Source organism: Microcaecilia unicolor, chromosome 7, assembly GCF_901765095.1.
Source record: "Microcaecilia unicolor chromosome 7, aMicUni1.1, whole genome shotgun sequence".
Taxonomy (NCBI): Eukaryota; Metazoa; Chordata; class Amphibia; order Gymnophiona; family Siphonopidae; genus Microcaecilia; species Microcaecilia unicolor.
In genome coordinates, this window is record NC_044037.1 from 106,283,709 (window position 1) to 106,305,669 (window position 21,961).

The following is a 21,961-nucleotide window of genomic DNA, read 5'->3' on the forward strand; positions in this document are numbered from 1 at the left end:
GACTTAGTACTACTTACCACTCTGAAGGAACAAGGGAAGGGCTAGTGGTGAATAAATGGGGAAATTCAAATGGTAAAGGATATGATCTCCAACCTAAAACAAAGATATATGATGAAAATTTGCAGAAAAAATCTTTGTTCTATATCAGAACCACACTGCAAGAGGAGGTTTCCCAAAGAAGATAATACGCACATTCTGGTTCAGTTGAGCTTTATTAATTCCAGGAATCAATAAGGACATCTGCAGTATCAGAGCCCTTTTTTCTACAGCGCCTACTACATCTGCTTTCTCTGTTCTGTTCTGTTTGAGCTAGATTATCTATTAGTAACTTCCTTCTAGTGGCCTAGGTTAGCCATTCAGTTATAGTTGTTGGGCCTTTGATAGGTGCATTTAACCCCTTATAGTCTGGCACTTGCAGTGGTGTGCTGGTTACTTTTTAAAAAATTTTCAAATAATTTTTATTGTTTTTAGAAGCATAACAAAGAAATGAACACTACAGCAGAATACTGCTACAGGAATCGAATAGTCTTGTATGTCATATACACAAGTCAAGCAATAATGCTGGTAAATTTTTAACAACGGGTTCTCTGTCCATGCATAGCCAGCTCTGTAACTTTTTTGGGGGGGCAGGGGTGGACTGTGGGGGGGGGAGGGGGAATAATGCAGTCCTCTTCTCCCCCCCATGCAGGCATGCTAGGCATACCTTTACTGGCAGGAATGCAGAGCCCCATCACCCAAATAAATGGACTGCCCCCACTCTCCGCTGCTTTTTCTGATTCTGAGCAGTATGCCAGGCCTTCTTGTGCATGAGCATGCGCGAGAAGTTCCGGCATGCTGCTCAGAGCCAGAAACATGCAGCAGGGAGCGGCAGCAGTCTATTTATTTGGGTGACGGGGTTCGTCATCCCCATCAGCAAAGTAAGAGGGAGTTCAGGAGGGGGCCTGAGCCCAAATTTTGGGAGCTAGTTGTTAAAGTAGCCCCGGGGGGCTACTTTAACAACCGGCTCCCAAAATTCTTAAAAACTAATTAATGGCTCTCGCGAGCCGGTGCGAGCTGGTTCCAGCACACAACTGGGCACTTGCAATTGTTTGCTGCTTCACAAACTACAGTCCTACACAGTTAATCAAAGTTTTATTGTTAACATACATCTTCACATTATTCTCCATCTCTCTGGTTGCATTGACTTCTCCCTGGTTACTATGGCTCTCTTTATCATCCCATTCTACGTCTCAATTCTCTTCTGTTTGTCAAGCATCCCAGAATCACACCTACCTCTCCATCTCTAACCTTATTCCCAGCCTCCTTGTATACTTTGTGCTTTATCAGGCACCCCACTGTCTCCCCTGCCCTACACCCCCTTTTCCATGTCTCCATCAAGTCCTCCTTCTTCATCTTCCTTTCCATCTCTCAGTTCACAACTCAACTCTATGCCTCTGTCGCTTAGAGGGGAAGTTATCAAAGTGATCTACTATTAAGATGGGTTAGTTCACTGTTAATTTGGGCTATTGTAACTAGGTCTCATTACATGAGAAGGAACCTGTGCTAAAATAGCACGGTTTGTGGTATAATAACACATCTTAATGGTAAACCGTATTGATAACTTCCCCCTTAATCTCATTTCCATAATCCTCTCTTGTTACCATTTTCTCTCTGACTCCTCCCTTATCCTATTTTCTGTCTCATTTTTCCAAGCCTTTCTCTCCAGTCAGGATTATGAATACAACTTCATTCCACTTTACCAACAGCAACTCCTTGACTCCCAGGGGCTCATCTAGTGCTTTATTCTTTGGCTAGTGGCACCTCACTAGAAGGTCTCATTTTATATTTTTGGCTTCTGAAGAACTAAATTGGCCTTGTTGGGTACCTTTTGTTGGCCTCCAGAAGGCAATGGGCTGCAACATATGTGTTAACCGTGTTTGCAGTAGCCACTGTAATAGCCATTGTTTTTTTGACCATGTGGCACTCCCCTCCTTAAAATCATTATTTTTGGTAAGACCGCTATTAGTGTACAGAAAAATGAAAACATGTGAATCATTTCCCCCTCCTCAATCTCTCTGCTTCCTTGGTCCTCTGCTCATTCTCTCTATGCTCCTGGGGCACAGGGAGGGGGTTGCTTGACTGCATACTCAATGCCACTCTCCTCTCGGTTTCCATGGAGGGGATGTCCCAGTCTTGTGCTAACTCTCTGTGCTTCTGGAGCTGGAGATGGGAGCCCTGGCTCTGTTTGTGTTCTAAGGGAAGGGATCCCTAGCCTTGCACTCATTGTCTTGGGAATAGACTAGGTTTATGAGATTCTTAGTTACAGCCAATTTGTATCATACAACTTCCTCCCTTTTCATTTCCCTTACCTTTACGGTTACTTTCTTTGCCCTTTTCCCTAGATTAAAAGTTAGTCTCTTTATCCATCCATTCGCTCCCCCTCCCCCTGTTTTCTATCCACCTCTAGTCATTTTTCCACCATCCATCCTTCCCCCAATTATAATCTCTCTTTTTCTCTCTCTGTTCTGTTCCAGGACACTCGGGAGTATGAAGTCTCCATCTGAAAAGGATGTTTCTGAGAGGAAGAGTGTGTGTGTGTGGGGTAGGGTGGGGTGGGGGGATGGAGGGTGGGATTGGGGTGAAATAAAAGATGATTTGGTGGGTGGGGGTGGGAAGTGATGGGAAGTACCATTTCTTATCCAATCATGTCATTAACATTTTTTATCACCATGCTTCATTTGTAAGTGTGCCCCTGAGTGTGAACTTTTTGTTCTCCCGCTGCTGCCACCTGTACCCCATCCCTGCTATGCTCCACTGCTGTCTGCTACAGTCACATGATCCCAACTCCGACATTTCCCATGTAAATAGCAATGGTTTGTGCCAAAATATGGCCTACCTCTTCCCCTGCCTCTCTTTTATGCACAGCACTACTGTGGCTCATTCCCAGGAAATGGGGGAAGGCGGAGTGTTACTCAGAATCTAGTCAGTTGTAGAATTTCAAAAAAACTCACACTCTGGTCCTGTACTAGTTAGGAGCAGTGGTTAGCGACACTCATCAGTTCTTATCAATGGCATTCCTTAGCTGTATCCCATTTGCAGAACAGCTGGTGGTTTTGGGTTACACAGGTTAGCTTGCAAGACTAGTTAACAGCACTATTTATTTGAACTATGTACAAGTAGTAGATAAAAGTATGAGCTGCTAGCATTAATGCTCCTAGCTACTAGCTGTACCTGTTTACAGCACTAACTAAACTAGGCAGTAATACTGGTTATACTAGGTCTCTTATTAGCTGTACATATATATATATATATATATATATATATATATATATATATATATATATATATATATATATATATATATATATATATATATAGTATATTCATCTGGCAGAAACACCAAAGCTGCGTATCACAAGGATGAGAGTGAAGCCAAGGTCACGATAGGTGGTTGGACCCAGTCAGAGCTTGCCAGGGTAATGGAAAATTGGGTCTTTTGTTAACAATGCTGTATACAGCATAGGGCAGATTTTCAGGGGATGTGGAGGGTGAGGGAGGGTGAGGGTGGGGAAATGCCTTCCCAGACATAATAAGAACAACCTTTGCATCCAGAAGGTGCAGAAGTCTCCCCTCCTGCTGATTCCATGACCTGACTAGGCATTTGTTCTTATCCAGGCTGCCTCTTGCCCAGAGCCTGCACTTTTAACCAAGTGATGGCTTCTACTAAGGATGTGCACAGGGAAAACATTTTGGTTTCATCTATTCTTTGCATTTTTTTTCAGTTTGTTTCATATAGTTATGCTACTAAACATTTTTTAACATGTGGTAGAACTTTTTAACATGTGCAAGTTGACTTTATGCAAGTTAATTTGTAGGTTAAGGTGGGTTAAATTGTGTGCTAAATTTATTAAGGTACACTAATGTATTCAGTGCACACTAACAAGCCTTCTGCTTACTGGCACCTCTTCAGTACCTCTTGTGGCCTGCATAGTTCAAATGTCAGTTATTTGAACCACACAGGCCTCCATAGATAGAGAAATCTATTCAGTTCAACAGCTGTTGTTGAACTGCATGGAGTAGAAGAGGTGTCAACACCACAGCAGTAGAAGTCTTCACTTGATTAATATAGCACCAATCCCCTGGCCAGGTCATGGGAGGTCTTAAGGAAGTGGGGTTCAGCAGGACAGCAGAAACAGTACACATATTTAAAGTATTTTGGGGGAGGAGACGAGAGAATAGATTCTAGAATTGGGAATTTGGGGAGGTAATGGGGACAGAGATTGGTTGAGAAAGAAAGATGAGTGAAGACTGGGATTAGGAGGGCTAGCAGATGAAGACTGGAAAATGTAAGATTGGAAGGAGAGCAGAGAAAGAAAGGGAACTCAGGGATGGGGGAGGGATAGCAGAGGAAAATAAGACTCAGGGCCTGGAAGAAGAAAATGGTACTCAGGGATTAGAGAGGAAGAAGAATGAAGTCTCAGGGATTGATGGGCAGATTGAAGAGCAGAACAGGAATAGATTAGTGAAGGTGGTGAGGAAAGGTGGGAAATGGGGCTTGAAAGTCAGTTAATGAGGGGTTATAGAAGGCTAAGTAGGGTTTAAAAGGCAGAAAAAAGGGCTGGAGATATGGGAGAACATTAATAATGGGGAGGAGCTAGGGTTGGTGTGTAGAGGTATAGAAAAGTATTTAAGGACTAGAGAGGAGATGAGCATAAAAGATGGGAATGTGAGAGAATCGGAGACTGTGTGAAGAGTGAGAAAGCAGGGAGATGGAAAGCTGGCAGCTAGATGAGAGGTGAAAAAAAGGGAAATTGAGGACCAGAAGGTGAAGGGGAAAATGTAGGAGTAAAATTTAGTTTTCAGTGGATAGTGGCAACAAAAAAAAATGGAGAGGTGCAAGTGTAATATCAATCTTAGATAGATCTAGAGAAGGAAGTAAAAAAGAGAGGGAATAGAGAAAAAACTAAAAATGCAAAGAAGACCCTGGACAGGGTCTTAGGAGAAGAGAGAGGAGGAAAGCAGAAAAGAGAGATTGGGATCAACACAACAGAAATACAGGATACATTTTATTTTTAGTTCAAGGATTGGAATATGTTCACTTCGGGAATATACACCTTGCATCTTTTTATTTTGATCAGCAGATGAGAGAATATATTTATATTTCTCCAGTGTTGTACTGCATGCAGTGTTTGACTTCTCAGGATTTCCATTTCACATTTTTGTCTAAATATTTCTAATTTCTGGTCAGTGTGTTCTGCATGTGAAGCCGAGGCCAGGGATTCTGCTAAAATGTAGCTTTGTATAGCGTCCCATAGCAGTCTGCTTTGCTCTATTTTTCTAGTAGGAAGTGTACTGATGTTTTAGGCGAAGTATAATATTTGTAGTACTGGCTTTCATAGGTAGGGTGTCGGTATTTGAATCATGGGAGTTAATGCTATCATGTGATGGCAGGTGTGCTACATAGGTTCTGAGTGCCTTTATGTCAGGGTTACATATTTCACAATTGTCTAGCAATGAAGGCGGATCCTGCTTTGCATTCATTGTTAGAGAATGCAGAACTTGAGATGACAGAGAGTTCTATGCCATCCTATATAGGCCCTGGATAGACTTCCCTCCCGCATCAAAGAATTAGTTAAATGAGGCCATCAAGTAGAAACTGTCTGCAGATTTGTACTGCATATTAATTCCCTGGGACATTTTCTAATAGTCTCTCTGTAGCCAATGTAAAGCACATCTTTCCCCCACCAGTCTAATCTTCATGTTCCTTGCCCCTCCCCCCTAAAAATTAAACATTCATGCTGTGTCTGTGGTGTGCCACCCCAGAAGGGACACCACATTCCTAGGTGGAGATGGTAGATAGGCTCATCTGAAACATGGCTCCGCCCAGTTCAATGGTGGTTAGGATGAATCTTGGGGAATTATCAAGGTTGGGCCAGTTACCTTTACAAACACCAACATTAAGCACTTACGGTGGTGTTTTTAGTGTGCATTAAAAATAGGCACATGCTAAATGCTAAAGACGCCCATCGGTGGCATAGCTAGGTGGGGCGCCAGGGAAGTGGCCTCTCTCCCAAATGGAGTTCTGCTGGTGCCGGTGCCTATTTTTTCATTGTGTTGCACTGAAAATGTGCACCGGCGCCAGTGGAAGTCCGCTCTCGCTCCCCCCGTGCCGTCAACCTGGCTCCGCTTCTGATACCCATAGGAATACATTGGCATCTTTAGCATTTAGTGTGTGCCTATTTTTAACACGTGCTAAAAATGGCAGCGAGGCTAAGTAAAAGACCCCCTTATATTGGTTGACATTGCTTAGATCACAGCTAATATCAAACTGTTCTATTTAGAAATACTGCTGAAATGCAACTCCACCTAGTATGGAATCACTAGCTAGCAGTGTTACACTATAATAGTAAGTAGTTACTATAGTAGCTGTACTAATATCATCACTAGATAATAACGCAAGATCGCTCTTCTAGTCGGTTATATACAACAGTTTTGACTTTATTCATGCATCGGTTCTGTCATTGTTAGATTCTTTCCAAAAAGGCTAGAGGAGTAGGCGAAAAAGAAATCTGTGGCAATACTTTGCGTAGATGGTATGAATTTGAGGGAGAAAAGAAACGGATACAGCGTCTCTCACAGAAAAGTACCTTCTTTGTTCCTGTTACGGTACACAAGCCATTATTCAGGTAAACGCAGAGCATGCCATAGGAAGAGTTATCAATGTCTTTCTGGTAGACAAAGAATGGGGAAAAAATAAGCCTTTATAAGCCTTAGTGTTGTTGACCTGGACCAACCTTTGATTTTCAGTGGCATTATCCAGATAATTTGCATACTGCCCCAGGACTATCTGGATAGCACAGGAGTGGTCCGAGGATGGAGCAAGGATGGTCCCTGCAGTTTCTACATAGGTTTCTGTAACAGTCTGCATGGCTCTATTTTTCTAATGTAACCATATTACACCATCATGTGATCACTGCCAGCATAGTGATTGCACATTTTTTCTAACGTTAGGCTCCTAAGTTAGGTGCCTAATACTAGAAATCGGTTCTGAATACCTAAGTTTGTTCCTCAAAGTTGTCTTGTCACCTGAACCTACTCACTTTTTATTAATCTAAATTTAAGAACAGGGAGATTTTCAGTATTACTGATCTAGGTGTCTAACTCATGAAGCTGGGCATCTAAATATTTTTGAGTCAGTATTCCACTGGGGTGGTCACTGTTTTTTTTAAACACTAGCCACCCCAGCTGAAATAAATCCAGATAACGGCTGATACTGAGTATCTGGATTTAGCAATGACTGCTGACGCTGTCCAGATAACAGTTATATTCAGCTTGCTACCCAGATAACTATCCAGAAAAAGGTGGGACAGTGAAAAGTACTAGGACTAGGAGGCACATGATGAATCTACTAAGTAGTAAATTTAAAACAAACTGGAGAAAATATTTCTTCACTCGACATGCAATTAAACTGTAGAATTTGATGCCAGAGAATGTGGTAAAAGCAGTTAGCTTAGCAGGGTTTAAAAAAAGGTTTAGCTAATTTTCTAAAAGAAAAGTCCGTAAGCCATTAATAAGATGGACTTTGGAAAATCCACTGCATGAAATCTGTTTTACTGTTCTGGGATCTTGCCAGTTACTTGTGACCTGTATTGGCCACTGTTGGAAACAGGATACTGGGCTTGATGGACCTTCAGTCTGTCTCTGCATGGTATGTTCTTATCTTCTAAAGTGAGTGGGATCAGATGAGAAGACAGTTTAGGGGAACAAAGTGAGGCTTTCAGTGCTGATATCCATCATTAAAGTGCTTAACGTAGGAGCTCTAAAGTCAAGGAACTGAATAGTCCGCTTCAATTTTTAGGTGCCATAGGTTTTGAAAACGTAGGTGTTTAAGTTCAGCTAAAAACAGGTGTCAAGCTTAGGGATCTAACTTAGGTTCCTAAATTTAGAAATTAACATTTTTTCAACATTGATTTCTTAGTGTTATTGAAGAGTATGCCACAGAAGTCCTCGTTCAGTGGTAATGCAGAGTAAGAGGCAGTAAAAGTTGACCTTTAAGTATTCACGTAGCATAGGATGGCAGGGGAAGTCACCCTTCAGTGTTAATATAGCATATGACACGGGGGGATGTCATTATTTAATGTGTTGGTAAGGTGTTGTTGCCCAGAATGAGTGAGAAGACACAAAAGACATGACAACACAGGTTCTTTCAGGAATACAAGGATAGAACATCTTGTTTACATAGACACACAGATGCAATGACAAATGTGACTATTGACTTGATTGCCATATTATGAGTAGATGTAACAGTTGCATGGTAGACCAACATTTTTCAGATACGACCACCATTTTTTACAGCAACAGTTCTTCCCGCTGTCCACTGCCCAATCATCACTGCTTCTACTGTTTTGCACAGCTCTCAGTGAGTGTGACTCATACAGAGTTCTACTCCTGTGCCATTCTCATGAGAGAGAACAACATGGGAGTTCAAGCATTGCACAGCTCAATCTCGTTGGGAGCTGTGCAGTGCTAAAGAAATGGCAGTAATTGGGTGGAGAATGAGTCAGTGGCAAGGCCCTAGTTATCTCGTATTTCTCCTGTGTGTCTGTCCTAATTAGATTGTAAGCTCTGTCGAGCAGGGATTGTCTCTTCATGTTCAAGTGTACAGTGCTGTAGCGCTATAGAAATGATAAATAGTAGTAGTAGTAGTAGTAAGATCAATAAAGTACTAGCAGCAGCTGTGGGGATATACTTTCTCCCCCTCACCCCTCATGCAGTAGACGGTGACCAGCAAGAGGGAAGTGTATAGTTCTGTTCTTCTCCTGCTTTCTGCGAGATGAAGGGGATGGGTGAGTGCAAGGAGGTAAGAGGGAAAATCTGGGGAGGGGAGGGGTCTGTAAATATATCAAAAAGAGGTAGGACTGTGGGTGAGTACATTGAGTGTAGGGGGCAGCGACAGCATCAGAAGGGGGTTAAAGAGTGAGTGAGTGGATTCGGGTGAATGGGTTGGAAGGAAATGGGTGTGCAGGAGACCACATTAGGGAAAAGCTGTCAAAGCAATCACAGCAAGAGTTGGTGGCCGTACTCTGACTCTACCAAAATGTTTATTGTGAGAACCCCTGTGTTAATTTGGATACATAATACCCTTACCCTGAGTGATGTCAGTCAGATGTCAGAATGGGACTTGAATACAACACTGTGGTCTTGTGATATGGTCAGACTGGTGTGCAGTTTCTATGCTGGCAGTGATCACATGATAGATTCTTGGATATGCGACTGACCAAGTGTGTCAGGAAGTGTTCTGTCTAATGATGAGTTCCACAGGTTTACATATTTCTGCAGTACGTGGTGGTGAATCTATTTGCTCCTGAGGAACCTGTACAGGGATAAAAACTACAGGTTGTTATAATGGGGTTCCTGGCTAACAGTTGCAGAGCTGGTCAACACAACAGTGCTAGATGAGTCATAAGACATTCTCGTGGTATATAAACCAGGTCCTCTTGCCTTGGTGATGGTACCTACTGTCCATTTTGGTCTAGAACTGTAGTTTCATATGAAGGCTGGAGGATCCTTTTTAGATTTTCCTGGTACTTTGGATAAATGTGCCTCCATCTTTTATCTAGAGCTTTTATCTAGGCTTCCTTTCAGTCAGAGTTCAAGATCATGTCTGTTGGACTTCATTCCATTGCAGAACACGGTGTAACATGTCCAATTAGGGAAAAGCAAGATAATTGATCTTTGATAATCTGCAGCAAGTCTTCAGTTATCTGCGCTATTAGTTCAGTATAATTGTTTGACACAGGACAGAACAGTGATTTGATTTCATGATAGATCAGATGTATATCATGAATTTGAGCTGTACTGAATATTTGGATTTGATTCAGCTTAGCCCAGAATAGTGCCCCAAATTCAGCCAAACAGTGATTTAAATTTTAATACAAATAATTTGGTGTGTACTGGCTGTAATCGGGCAGTGCTGTGCACTGCCTGGTTACTGCCAGGGTAGCGTGGGAGCCCTTACCGCCACCTCAGTGGCTGGCGGAAAGTGCTCCCACCTGAAAAAGGTGCACGGCAAGTGATAGGGTTTAGTAATGTGAAATCAGAGATCCTTCCAGTAGGATTTAGCTCAGTAGAGCCCCGGACAATTTGTATTCAAATTTAAATCAATATTTGGCTGAATTCAATGTACTCTTTGGGGCAAAGTTGAATCATAGTAACATAGTAGATGATGGCAGAAAAAGACCTGCACGGTCCATCCAGTCTGCCCAACAAGATCCTATATAATAAAACGCACCTCCAACATTCTGAAGCTGACTGCAAGGCTGAGGCATTCCTGCTCTCTGTATCCATCTCCTGAATTGACATCACGTACTTCTGGGTTCGTCACAAGCAGAAGTGACCAACCACACGAGGTTTCTCGGTTTCAGAATGTTGGCGGTGCATTCTATTAAATAGGATTGGTCAGTTCCTTGAAGCACAGCCAGAGCTCAGCGTCCTGCACAGTAACGCTCAGACACCAGAGAGGGGGGGGGGGGGGGGCTGACACCAGAGAGAGGGAGGGGGGGGGGCCTGACACACACACTCTCTCTCTCACTCTCACAGTCAATGTCTTTCTCTCTCTCACTCTCACACACTGTCTCTCACACACTCTGAGGCATATTTTCAAAGCACTTAGCCTCCCAAAGTTCCATAGAAACCTATGGAACTTTGGGAGGCTAAGTGCTTTGCAAATATGCCCAATAGTCACTCACACACTCTCTTGGTCTCATACACTCAGTCTCACAGAGAGTCTGTGTCTTGCACACACTGTATCTGTGTGAAACACACTCTCTCTCTCTCACACTGTGTCTCACATACGCACTTCCACACACTCTCATTCTCACACACACACTCTCTCTCTCACAGACACACTCGCACATTCACTCTCTCTCTCACACAGTCACTCACATACACTCACTCAAACATACAAACGCCGAGGAAAACCTTTCTAGCACCCATTTCATTTGTGTCAAAAATGGGCCTTTTTTACTAGTAACTCATATGTGCCACTTTTTGTGTATACCTTACCTTGATTTGCACCTGTCTTTTTCAGGGCACAGACCATATAAGTCGAATATTCGGTTACAGCCCTAATTCATGAAATACATCTGATCTATCATGAAATCAAATCACTATTTTGTCCAAATTGATACTAAGGAAAGATTGCAGCTTCTGTAGTTAATTAGGGGCAGTTATATGTATAGGTTTTCAAAAATGCTAACCATGCACATATAAGTCCCAACATTTACATGTGTAAATTGCTGAGTTTTCTTCCGTTGATGTTTTCCACTTTTATACTTGTAAGACAGATGCTCCCACTGCACATAACACCAAATAGATGCTCATCAAATCTAAAATACTATTGGAATTGTACATGCCTCAACCTGGACATATCAATTCCAGTTTCTATGTTCTAAAATGGGCCTTAACATGTTGCTCTGACAAGTAACAAAAAGGCTTCATCTGCTCCTCCTGTTTCCTTATGGGCCATTCCTTCCATAATCAAATTATGGACATTTGACAAGGCCTGTTACCTTGATATCATCCTTGTGATATAACTGGCATGTAGAATTAGTTCTGATTCAGACAGATGCAGTATATTAAAGTTTGTATACTTCAGCAGCAGTTGACTAGGTCCATTAGCAGCCACAATAAATTTCCCAGGGTGGTAGACTTAATTATAGTTGTATAATAGGGATGTGCATGGCTACATTTCCGATTTGATTTGTTTTGGATTATTAAAATTTTAATTTGGTTCATTTATTTTTGGCTCTTTGGAACTTATTTGTTTCAATTAGATCTGTTAAAAGTCAGTTGAGGAAGCAATTGGGGGTTTTCATCCTCTTCTTAATGAAATGTGCTTGAAACTTGTTGGCAGACATCAGCAGTAGAGCCACAGCACATGGTGAAAGTAATTGTATAACAGGGTGCCCACTGCTGATGGCACTTATTTTAAGCTTATTCTAGACATAACTAGGGGACCAATATTCATACTGCGGGAGTTAGCTGGGCTACCTCCAGCGGTCAGCACTGATCCCAGATATTTTAAATATCCGATTTGTTTTGGGCCAGTTTCAACTTAACCGGCCAAGTCAATATTCAGCGCTGGCTGGTTAAGTGTAAACCAGCCAAAAACAGGTGTGCTATTTGGGTGGCCCAATTTGATCACCAAACTTAGCCGGTGACGCACTGAATATTCACGGATGGCTGGCTATATCATGTGATATAGCCGGTTAGCCACTAAGGGGATGATTCTATATATGGCGCCTAAAAAAATTGGCGCTAAAATCAGTGCCGACTAAGCGTATTCCATAATTGGCACCTAGATTTAGGCACAGTATAGAATACGTTTAGTTGATATATCAGCGCCTAAATCTATGCACATCCATTTACACCAATGAAAACCTGGTGTAAATCCCTGAATGTAGATTTAGGCGCACTGGGCCATATTCTATAACTAGGAGTGTAAATTTCAGAACGCCCACGAAACGCCCATTTCTCTGCCCATAACCACACCCCTTTTTGCCTGCGCACATTAGAAGTTCGGTGTCCTTCCTTACAGAATACGCTTAGTGAGTTGTGCACGTAAATTCTAATCAGTGCCAATCTGACCAGGAATATTCAGTGGGAGATAACTGGAAATGCCCACATTTTGATGTTAGGACATACAACGTAAATGATAGAATTCTATAGTTTATGTATGTGATTGTGCCCTCCGCCAATGCTCTGCCCAAACTGTGCCCATGTGCACACCCACTGACAAAATAAGCACCATCAAATCTTGGGGTGTACTTTTCTGCTAGGCAGTATTCTATAAGAGGTCATTTACATGTACAAGTACTCTGGTACATTTTGTCTAAGGACTTTGAAAATTAAACATAGATTTTTAAATTTAGCCCTATAACGTACTAGTAGACAGTATAATTTTTTCAGGAAGGGTATGATGTGGTCATGCTGCTTGTAGCCTTCAATCAGTCTTACCACAGCATTCTGAATTAGTTGGAGCTGGTGCAATTTTTTTGTTTGATCAGTGTACTGGACATTGCCATCTTGACCGTTATTGTGACACAGACCACTGTGATCAGACTCTTTTCAATATATAGAGACTCTTGCTTACATAAGTACATAAGTAATGTCACACTGGGAAAAGACCAAGGGTCCATCGAGCCCAGCATCCTATCCACGACAGCAGCCAATCCAGGCCAAGGGCACCTGGCAAGCTTCCCAAACGTACAAACATCCTATACATGTTATTCCCGGAATTGTGGATTTTTCCCAAGTCCATTTAGTAGCGGTTTATGGACTTGTCCTTTAGGAAACCGTCTAACCCCTTTTTAAACTCTGCCAAACTAACCGCCTTCACCACGTTCTCCGGCAACAAATTCCAGAGTTTAATTACGCATTGGGTGAAGAAAAATTTTCTCCAATTTGTTTTAAATTTACTACACTGTAGTTTCATCGCATGTCCCCAAGTCCTAGTATTTTTGGAAAGCATGAACAGAGGCTTCACATCCACCTGTTCCACTCCACTCATTATTTTATATACCTCTATCATGTCTCCCCTCAGCCGTCTCTTCTCCAAGCTGAAAAGCCCTAGCCTCCTTAGTCTTTCTTCATAGGGAAGTCGTCCCATCCCCACTATCATTTTAGTCGCCCTTTGCTGCACCTTTTCCAGTTCCACTATATCTTTCTTGAGATGCGGCGACCAGAATTGAACACAATATTCAAGGTGCGTCCGCACCATGGAGCGATATAACGACATTATAACATCCTCACACCTGTTTTCCATACCTTTCCTAATAATACCCAACATTCTATTCGCTTTCCGAGCCCCAGCAGCACACTGAGCAGGTTTCAGTGTATTATCGACTGTGACAGCCAGATCCCTTTCTTGGTCCGTAACTCCTAACATGGAACCTTGCATGACGTAGCTATAATTCGGGTTCTTTTTTCCCACATGCATCACCTTGCACTTGCTCACATTAAACGTCATCTGCCATCTAGCCGCTTCTTCATTGTTCCTCTCTAACACCTTTAACAGTGGTATATTATATCCAATTTCTATGAAACTTGCTTAAGCCTTGGTGGCAAGACTGTCATGAACACCTGACAGCACCAAAAAAGAGGCAAAACAGCATGAACAACGGTATAAACACTCCAAGGTACCAACAGGGTCTAAAGGCACCAAAATATGCTAGACCCTGTTGAAATAACGCAGTTACTACTCTGAATGACAAGTGTTTAACATGGAATTCTCCAAAATGTATGCACAGTGAGTGTTTTTGTATCAGGGCATTTATCAGCTCCAGCTATAGATAAGCCTGGGGTAAATCTATTTTTTTGACTCCTTGCACTATTACTAATGGCTGCTTTATAGATGTACAACAGAGAGGAGTAGGATGGTCTGGCCTGTGCAATAACCCAGGGAGACATCTAAAAATTCAATCTTTATTAGGAGTCATTTGATGTTTCCTAATAAATATTCAATTTTTTTTTAATTCTTTATTTATCATTTCATTAATTTACAAGAATATATCTTGAACAAGTAAAGCAGTTTAACAGGTTACAGGCAATTTTCTCTAAAGAAAAGAAAAAATTAAATAAGGAAAATATAGATTATCAACTTGTATTAGACCCCAAATTAAAGGGGCTGGAACTTAATACTACTCAGGAGATTAGTTTCAAATATCTTCCAAAAATAAAAGGTAAAGGCTTAACAGTATATACCGCGCATTTTTACTTTTTCATTAATCTCTTTTTCAAAGGCTAATCAGACCTACTAAACTCCAACATAAATTATAAAACCTTTTTCTGTGTAATAAACTGTTTCAGGTGCTCAGAAACAAAAAATACATATTTAACCCCTAGATATTTCACATTGCATTTACATGGGTAATTGAGATTAAAAGAGGCTCCCAAGCTAATGTTGCGGATCTAATGCCAAAAACTCTTTTCTTCTAGCCTGAGGTCTGTTTAGTGACATCTGGAAAGACTAGTACTTTTTTTCCCATAAAATGGGGTTTGTAAGTGCTTTAATGCAGTTTTTCTAACCAGTTCCAGGTCCTGTTGAAAAATAAAAGATACCAAAAGAGTTTGTCTTTCAGTTATTTCAGTCAAGGAAGATTCTAATAATTCCGAAACATTTAAATCAGGTTCTATTTGTGGTAGTTCTTGGGGGCCATCTTTCAATTTTCTTGCTGGCAGATAATATACTTTATTGAGTGGAGGTATTTTATCTTCTGTAAATTTCAAATTTTCCATCAAATATCGTTTGAAAATATCCAATGGGGAATAAACTAAAGTTCTTGGAAAGTTCAACGAACGCAAATTAAGCCTCCTGTTGTAATTTTCAAAATATTCCAGTCTGCTATGAATCAATGTATTGTCCTGTATAAGTTTTGCTGAAATTTCTTTCATTTTTACATTTTCATCAGATAAATGATTCATTCTTTCTGAGGCTTCATTTTTCATTGCTGTAAGGTCTTTAGACAAAGTCTGAACGTTACTCACGAGAGAGTCGATCTTGATAGTTGAGGTTAAGACCGTGTGAAGTATCTCTCATATAGCCTCGAGTGATACCGGCACTTTCTGGGCCTTAGATGAAACACAGGCATCGACTGGGGAGATCGCTATGGGGCCCAGTTGACTCACCACTTCGCCGTCGTTGCGGTTTTGCGGGCCGCCTCCATAATCGGCCCCAGTTGGTTGTGGCGGTTGAGATCGCGTTGGAGGGGACAACGAAATATCCTTTCCCAAGAGGTCAGCCTCTCCTGGCGCTGTAAACTCAGCGGGACCTCCAAACACCGTCGTCACGGTTCTCACGAGAAAACTATCAAGCGTCTGCTGGGTAGGTGTAGAAGTTAGAGTTGCCTGGGCCGCGGCTCTAACAAACGCCTTTCTCTTTGTATGCGGCATATTTCCTTGCAGGTAAATCAAATTTTTTAAGGTAATAGAGAAAGGGTTTGTACTCCTGCTGACTCCTCGATGTTACTCGCGAAATGATGTTACTGCCGCCATCTTGCTCCAGCTGTCATAAATATTCAATTTTTAGACATCTCCCTGGGTTATCGCAAAGGCCAGACCATTCTACTCCTCTCTGTTGTACTATTTTGACATAGGATTGTGGGTTCCTCCACCTTCTGTGGTCGTTCCTTGTTCTCAGTTTGTTTTATAGATGTAACAAAATACAGATATGCCTTAAGAGCTTTATTGACTGTGAATGTTGTAGATTCCACAGGCATTTTCCTATTTCTGTCATTTTATTTAGTTTCAACTCCATCACTGTGCCATTTTACTGTGCTAACCCTGTACACTGACCTTGAACTCCAAGTTTCATCTCCATTGCTGTGTTGTTTTGCTGTGGTAGTCCATCCATTGACTTGTTTGCCAAGGTGACAACCACAAAGAGCTTTGAATTTGTCTGTGTTGAAGCACATGCTAAAGGAACAGGCTTATAGAGCACTTCTTGCTCCTTAGCATGCTCCTTCTCATGACTCTTGAGCACTCCTGATTATCCCCTCCTAAACATAGTGGGCCTGATGCTTAATATATATGTTTCATTTTTCTCACTGGCTATTTTCTTCTAGAAGAGAAAGGGCTTTTTTTTCAGCTGGTATAAACCTCTTTTTTTCCTGCCTTCCAAAAATGGCCTATCTACCCCATTACATTTCTTACTCAAAAGCTCCCAGCTTCCCTCCACCCCCCCACCCACCCACACACTAGCAATGCAAGCTACTAGCTACTACATAGTAACATATTAATGGACGGTAGATAATGACCTGAACAGTCCATCCAGTCTGCCCAACAGTCACATTCATTATCAATTCAAGATTAAAATCAACAATGAACATGAGATTATATACTTGATCATGGTCTTTCTTTGGTGTTTATGGGACATAGACTGTAAAAGTCCACCCGGCTCTGTCCTTATGTTCCAACTACTGGAGTTGCAGTCAAAGCCCACTCCAGCCTATCCGAATCTGTCATGTCATTCGCAGGGCACAGACCGTAAAAGTCTGCCAGGCATTGTCCTCATGTTCCAAATTACTTGAGTCTCCACTGAAGCTCTCTCTAGCCCATCCTAAACTGAATTGCTATATGCCGTACAAGCCAGCCCAGCATTGGCCTTAGTTTTTACAGCCAGAATTGCCACCTAAACATCACTAGACATACCATTCATTTTCTAACTAAGGATCCTCTGTGTTCATCCCAGGGCTTTTTGAATTCCATCATCCATAGGCGGTCGGTGGCCCAACTGTTTGGAGAGGCTAAAGGGGGCGGGGTTAGGGGTGGTGCCAGGGGTAGGGCTTACATCAATAATTGACAACACACTGAAAAGAAAATAAGTACAACATCCCAAATGTGAAAAGTTACAAGCACCACCCTAATTAGTGAGATTGAAGGTTAGCAAGTGAAAGTTTTCTTGTAGTGTATTTGGTATATAAATTTGTCATGGTGGAGAAGAGACTGAATCCCAAGGAGGGGCTGCTGGTTATTGACAAGTAATCCTTCTATGTGCATGTAAAAATGGATTTATATATCATAAATAACATATATTTTAAACTCAATTACTTCAAGCACTTAGCAACACTAAATCACATATACATCTATGGTACAATTCAACATCATATCCTCCAAAACATTTTAAAACCATGTCTGATGTTATGACAAACAAACTAAAATTAAAGTGTTGATGTCACCTCAGTAAGGCCAACACACAATCCTTCAACCACAAAACACTATGCATAAACAGCCTTTTAGGGTGGATAGTGTTCACAATGAGCTCTTTTATTAATGACCAGACAGAGATAAGAGTTTTGGCACAGTATAAGTCATCACAAGAACAAAATGGACTGCATTAGGGGCTTATAGCCCATTTAGTTATGTTTAAACAAAAGGATCTGCATGAAACAAAATATTTATTTTTATTTTCACTTATAACCTCCCCCCATCTCTCTCTCTGCCCGAATCCAACATTGCCCCACTGTCTTGCCCTTCCTCTCTGTTCAGCAAAGAAATAAATAAGAGACCCAAATACTTCTCCCCCCCCCCCCCCCCAACACTTACCTGCTTCGGCGCTTGCTCGATCCGCTTCCTCCCTCCCTGGCTCGGTCGGTGACTGACTGTAAAAGCCACGTGCTGCAACACTCAGGCTCACAGTCATAGCCAGGCTCTGCCGCTGGAACGGCAGCAGGAAGTGCATCACAGGGGAGGTTCCGGCAGAGCCGGAACCGCGGGGTAAGGAGCGACAGGTAAGAAAAGAACTGAAGGGGTGGGCGCTGAAAGGAAGATACAACTTTGTTCAGGAGGCAGGGTAAGGTAATGGCTTATATGGGACGCCTATTCATTCTTCCTTCTTCTTTTACCTCTGCCACCGGTCCCGCGCTATTAAGCAATGATAGAAGAGCGCGGGACCCGACTCTACAGCGTCGCTAGTGCTTCCTGTGACGGTTCTGCCTCTTCCGATGTAAACTTCCTGGACCGGCATAAGAAGCGCTAGCGGCACTGCAGAGAGCCGGGGTCCTGCGCTCTTCTATCATTGTTTATGAGTGTGGGTCTGGTAGCAGCAGTGCAACGGAAGGGAGCCAAACGTTTGCAGATCAAGGGTGGATTTGGCAGGCAGGTAAGTTCACGGTTCAGGTTGGGGAGGCTTAGCCTCCCCAAGCCTCTTATACTGGGCGCCTATGCCATCATCATTTTTTATTCCACCAGCTGCCTTGGGAGGGCATTCCAGGAATCAACCACCCTCTCCGTGAAAAAGAAATTTCTGACATTACTCTTAAGTCTACCATCCTGCAACCTCAACAGTTGTTTTGTATTTACCCAGATCTGTGCAAATAACCCAGAAAAAGTCAGATAGAATACTTAGCTTTATTGCTTATTGGAATAAGTCAGGCACTGCAGTCAGGCACAGGCTAGTAAACAGTTGCAGTTTGTCAGTGATCAGATGAGGAACAAATAGCAGGCTCGAAAGACCTTTCTGCACGTCTTCAGAAGCTGTTCAGAGCAGGATCGAAGGGAGATAGAATATGTACCAGAAAAGTGCTTCAAAGTTACAAAGAGTACCCTTTGTGTTAGGGCAGTGGTCCCACACCTGTCCTAGGGGAATCCAGCCAGTCAGAATTTCTCAATATCTGCAATAAATATTCATGAGATTGATTTGCATGCACTGCTTCCACTGCATGTACATTTCTCTCATGCATATTTAGTATCACTTATACCACAAATTGGGCTAAATGCTCAATGATTTGTCACATATCATTCAATACTCTGAACGTTTGACTAATATTTGTTTACCTTCATATCACATATCAACTAACACATACATGCAATACCAATTGTGCTGTTTATTACAAACTTATGAATTCTTATTGCATAAATTATTAAAATGACATGAATGATACTCTATCTTAATCACCTCATCAGACACAAAAGAAAAGAAAAAGAAACTAATGTCCTTTAACAAGTTGATGCTAAACTTCTAACAATCCTTAATGTCCGTGGTCTATTTGCAGCTAATATCTTGTAGCTCCACTTGCAACCATCCTAATCACGTTGCCTTGTTGCTTATAAGTCCAATGTCAGAGAGGTGTCGCCAATCTTTTAGAATAGAGTATCAGATGTCACACAGAAGATTTCTCTGAGTTCTTATTATCAACCGTCTGTCTCATTTCTGGTCCTGACACTGGCCATGTTTCCTAGTTCACTTCTTCAGGAGACCTTATACAATAGGCAATACATGCAAATTACCAAACTTACAAATCTCACCAATATTTTACAAAAATTCAATATTATACACATACCTTAAATCAACCTCGAATTCATGTTAGGCACACCACGAAAAGCTCCAGCTTCCAGTATGTTAACATCATTTCCTGTAATGCATGGGGTATAGTTTGACACTCCCTCCTTTTATATGGACATTAATAAGGACCAATCAATTTCTTTATTGTGCCCATTGGGCTCAATGGTATTCCAATTGTAGATTAACCTTTGCTCTTTACGTATCAGCTGTCTTTCAATGCCACCCCTTCCCTTATGAACATGAAAGAGAACTACAAATTGTAAATCTTGAATGGAATGTTGGTGCACTAAGCAGTGATTCACTAGAGGTGTATTGCGTTTTTGTAACTGTATGTTACTTAAATGCTGAGTTATGCGCATCTTTATCTTATGCGTAGTTTCCCCAATATACCACAGTTGACAGGAGCAACGAATCCCATAGACAACATTCTATGTATTACAATTTGTTTTACCCTTCAAATAAAACTGCTTTTGAATATTGTCTACCCAGATTTGATTAGTACATATCGCATGTTTACAGTATACACATTTCTGGCACTGCCCATGCCCTCCAATTTCTTCACTGTTCACAAGGGAGAGAAATATGGGGGAGTGGTTGAGCCTGCAAATTGGTGGGAAAATGTGGGATACAAACGCAACAAATAAAATAAATAAAAAATCATTTAATCAAGTGGTGAACAGTGAAGAAATTGGAGGGCATGGGCAGTGCCAGAAATGTGTATACTGTAAACATGTGATGTGAAAATAAAATAAAACTTTACATCAGTAATATAAAGGCAAAAGAAAATAGATGGTTAATCTTCTTTTAGACCACAATTAAGGGGGGTAAGTAACATACGGCTCAGGAGAAAAGCTACACAATATCAATACACAGGTCACAAATAAACGCATTGAACCTGCTTTGAGTGGCAAAGTACGGGGTACAAATGTAATAATAAATAAATAAATATAGCACGCTATTCCCCACCCCTTTTACTCATTCTCAACCGAGGGTAATACAGGGTGGATCTTTTTCAAATCTATAAAAGCACATAGCTGTTCCGGAAGAAAAAAAGACATATTTTATGCCAACATATTTAACAACACATTTGAATGGGTAATTAAGATAAAAGGAAGCCCCCAATGCCAAAGTGTCCATTCTTAAGGCCAGAAAAGCTTTCCTCCTATCTTGTGTTTGCTTTGTTACATCTGGAAATATCCAAACTTTTTTCCCGTAGAACAAAGTTTGTAAATTACAGAAGGATAACCTTCTCACCGCTTCCAAATCTTGCTCAAACACAAATGAAAACAATAAGGTTGTCCTTTCCGATTCTGAACATAATGATGTTTCCAAACGTTCAGATATATTTAATAAGTCTTTCTTTTCTTGGCCAGACATTTCCAGAGGATTCTCTGGGATTTTCTTATTGGGTAAATAGTATATCCGATTTATCGGTGGAATCGTTTCTGGGGTAAATTTCAAAATTTCAAGCAAATATTTCTTAAATACTTCCAAAGGGGTAATACCCGGAGGTTTTGGAAAATTCAGAAAGCGGAGATTTAATCAACGATTATAATTTTCTATCTGTTCAATCTTACGATGTAATATCGTTTTATCTTTTACCACCATTGCAGTACATTCTTGCAAATTCTTTACATCTTCTTTAATTCTGTCTACTTGAGTGTTAAATTCCATATTTATAGCTACTAAGGAATTTGATAAAGTTTCAACTGTACTCACTAAAGTCAAGACTTCAGTCATAGATTTATCCACTGTATTATCCAGCTGCTGGAGAACTTCCCAGATAGTCTTCAGCGTTACCGACTCTGGCTTTTTTAATGGCGTCACACGCTCAGTCGAAGCACAGAAAGGCTTCAGACCTCCCAATGGTCCCGTGTTCTCAATTCCTCAATCCAGAGAACTTCCTGCCACTTCTTCAAGTTCAGGAGGCCTCCACTGAGACACGGGTCCTTCGGGGAGAGGCAGAGGGTTGAGGCCTGGGGGGGGAAAGGGTGACATCTAACCCCAAGTCTCCGGGGTCTCCTCCTCCCGAAGCAACAGCAGGGATCTTCCCGGCGCTATGGGTGGAAGCTCTCATTGCGAACCTATGGATTGCTGCTGAAGTGAGGAGGTCCTGGCCATCGAGGGACTGGCCTTGACCAT

At 41.6% G+C, this 21,961-nt stretch overlaps 1 protein-coding gene across 1 annotated transcript in view; it reads left to right on the forward strand.

The window, feature by feature from the left end:
• SEZ6L2 (seizure related 6 homolog like 2) overlaps window positions 1-2,543 on the forward strand; it is a 104,122-nt gene extending 101,579 nt beyond the window's left edge. Inside the window, exon 19 of the mRNA XM_030210802.1 lies at window positions 2,514-2,543. Coding sequence (XP_030066662.1) covers window positions 2,514-2,543 — 30 coding nt within the window. The remainder of the gene's footprint in view (window positions 1-2,513) is intronic.
• Window positions 2,544-21,961: the final 19,418 nt, after the last annotated feature.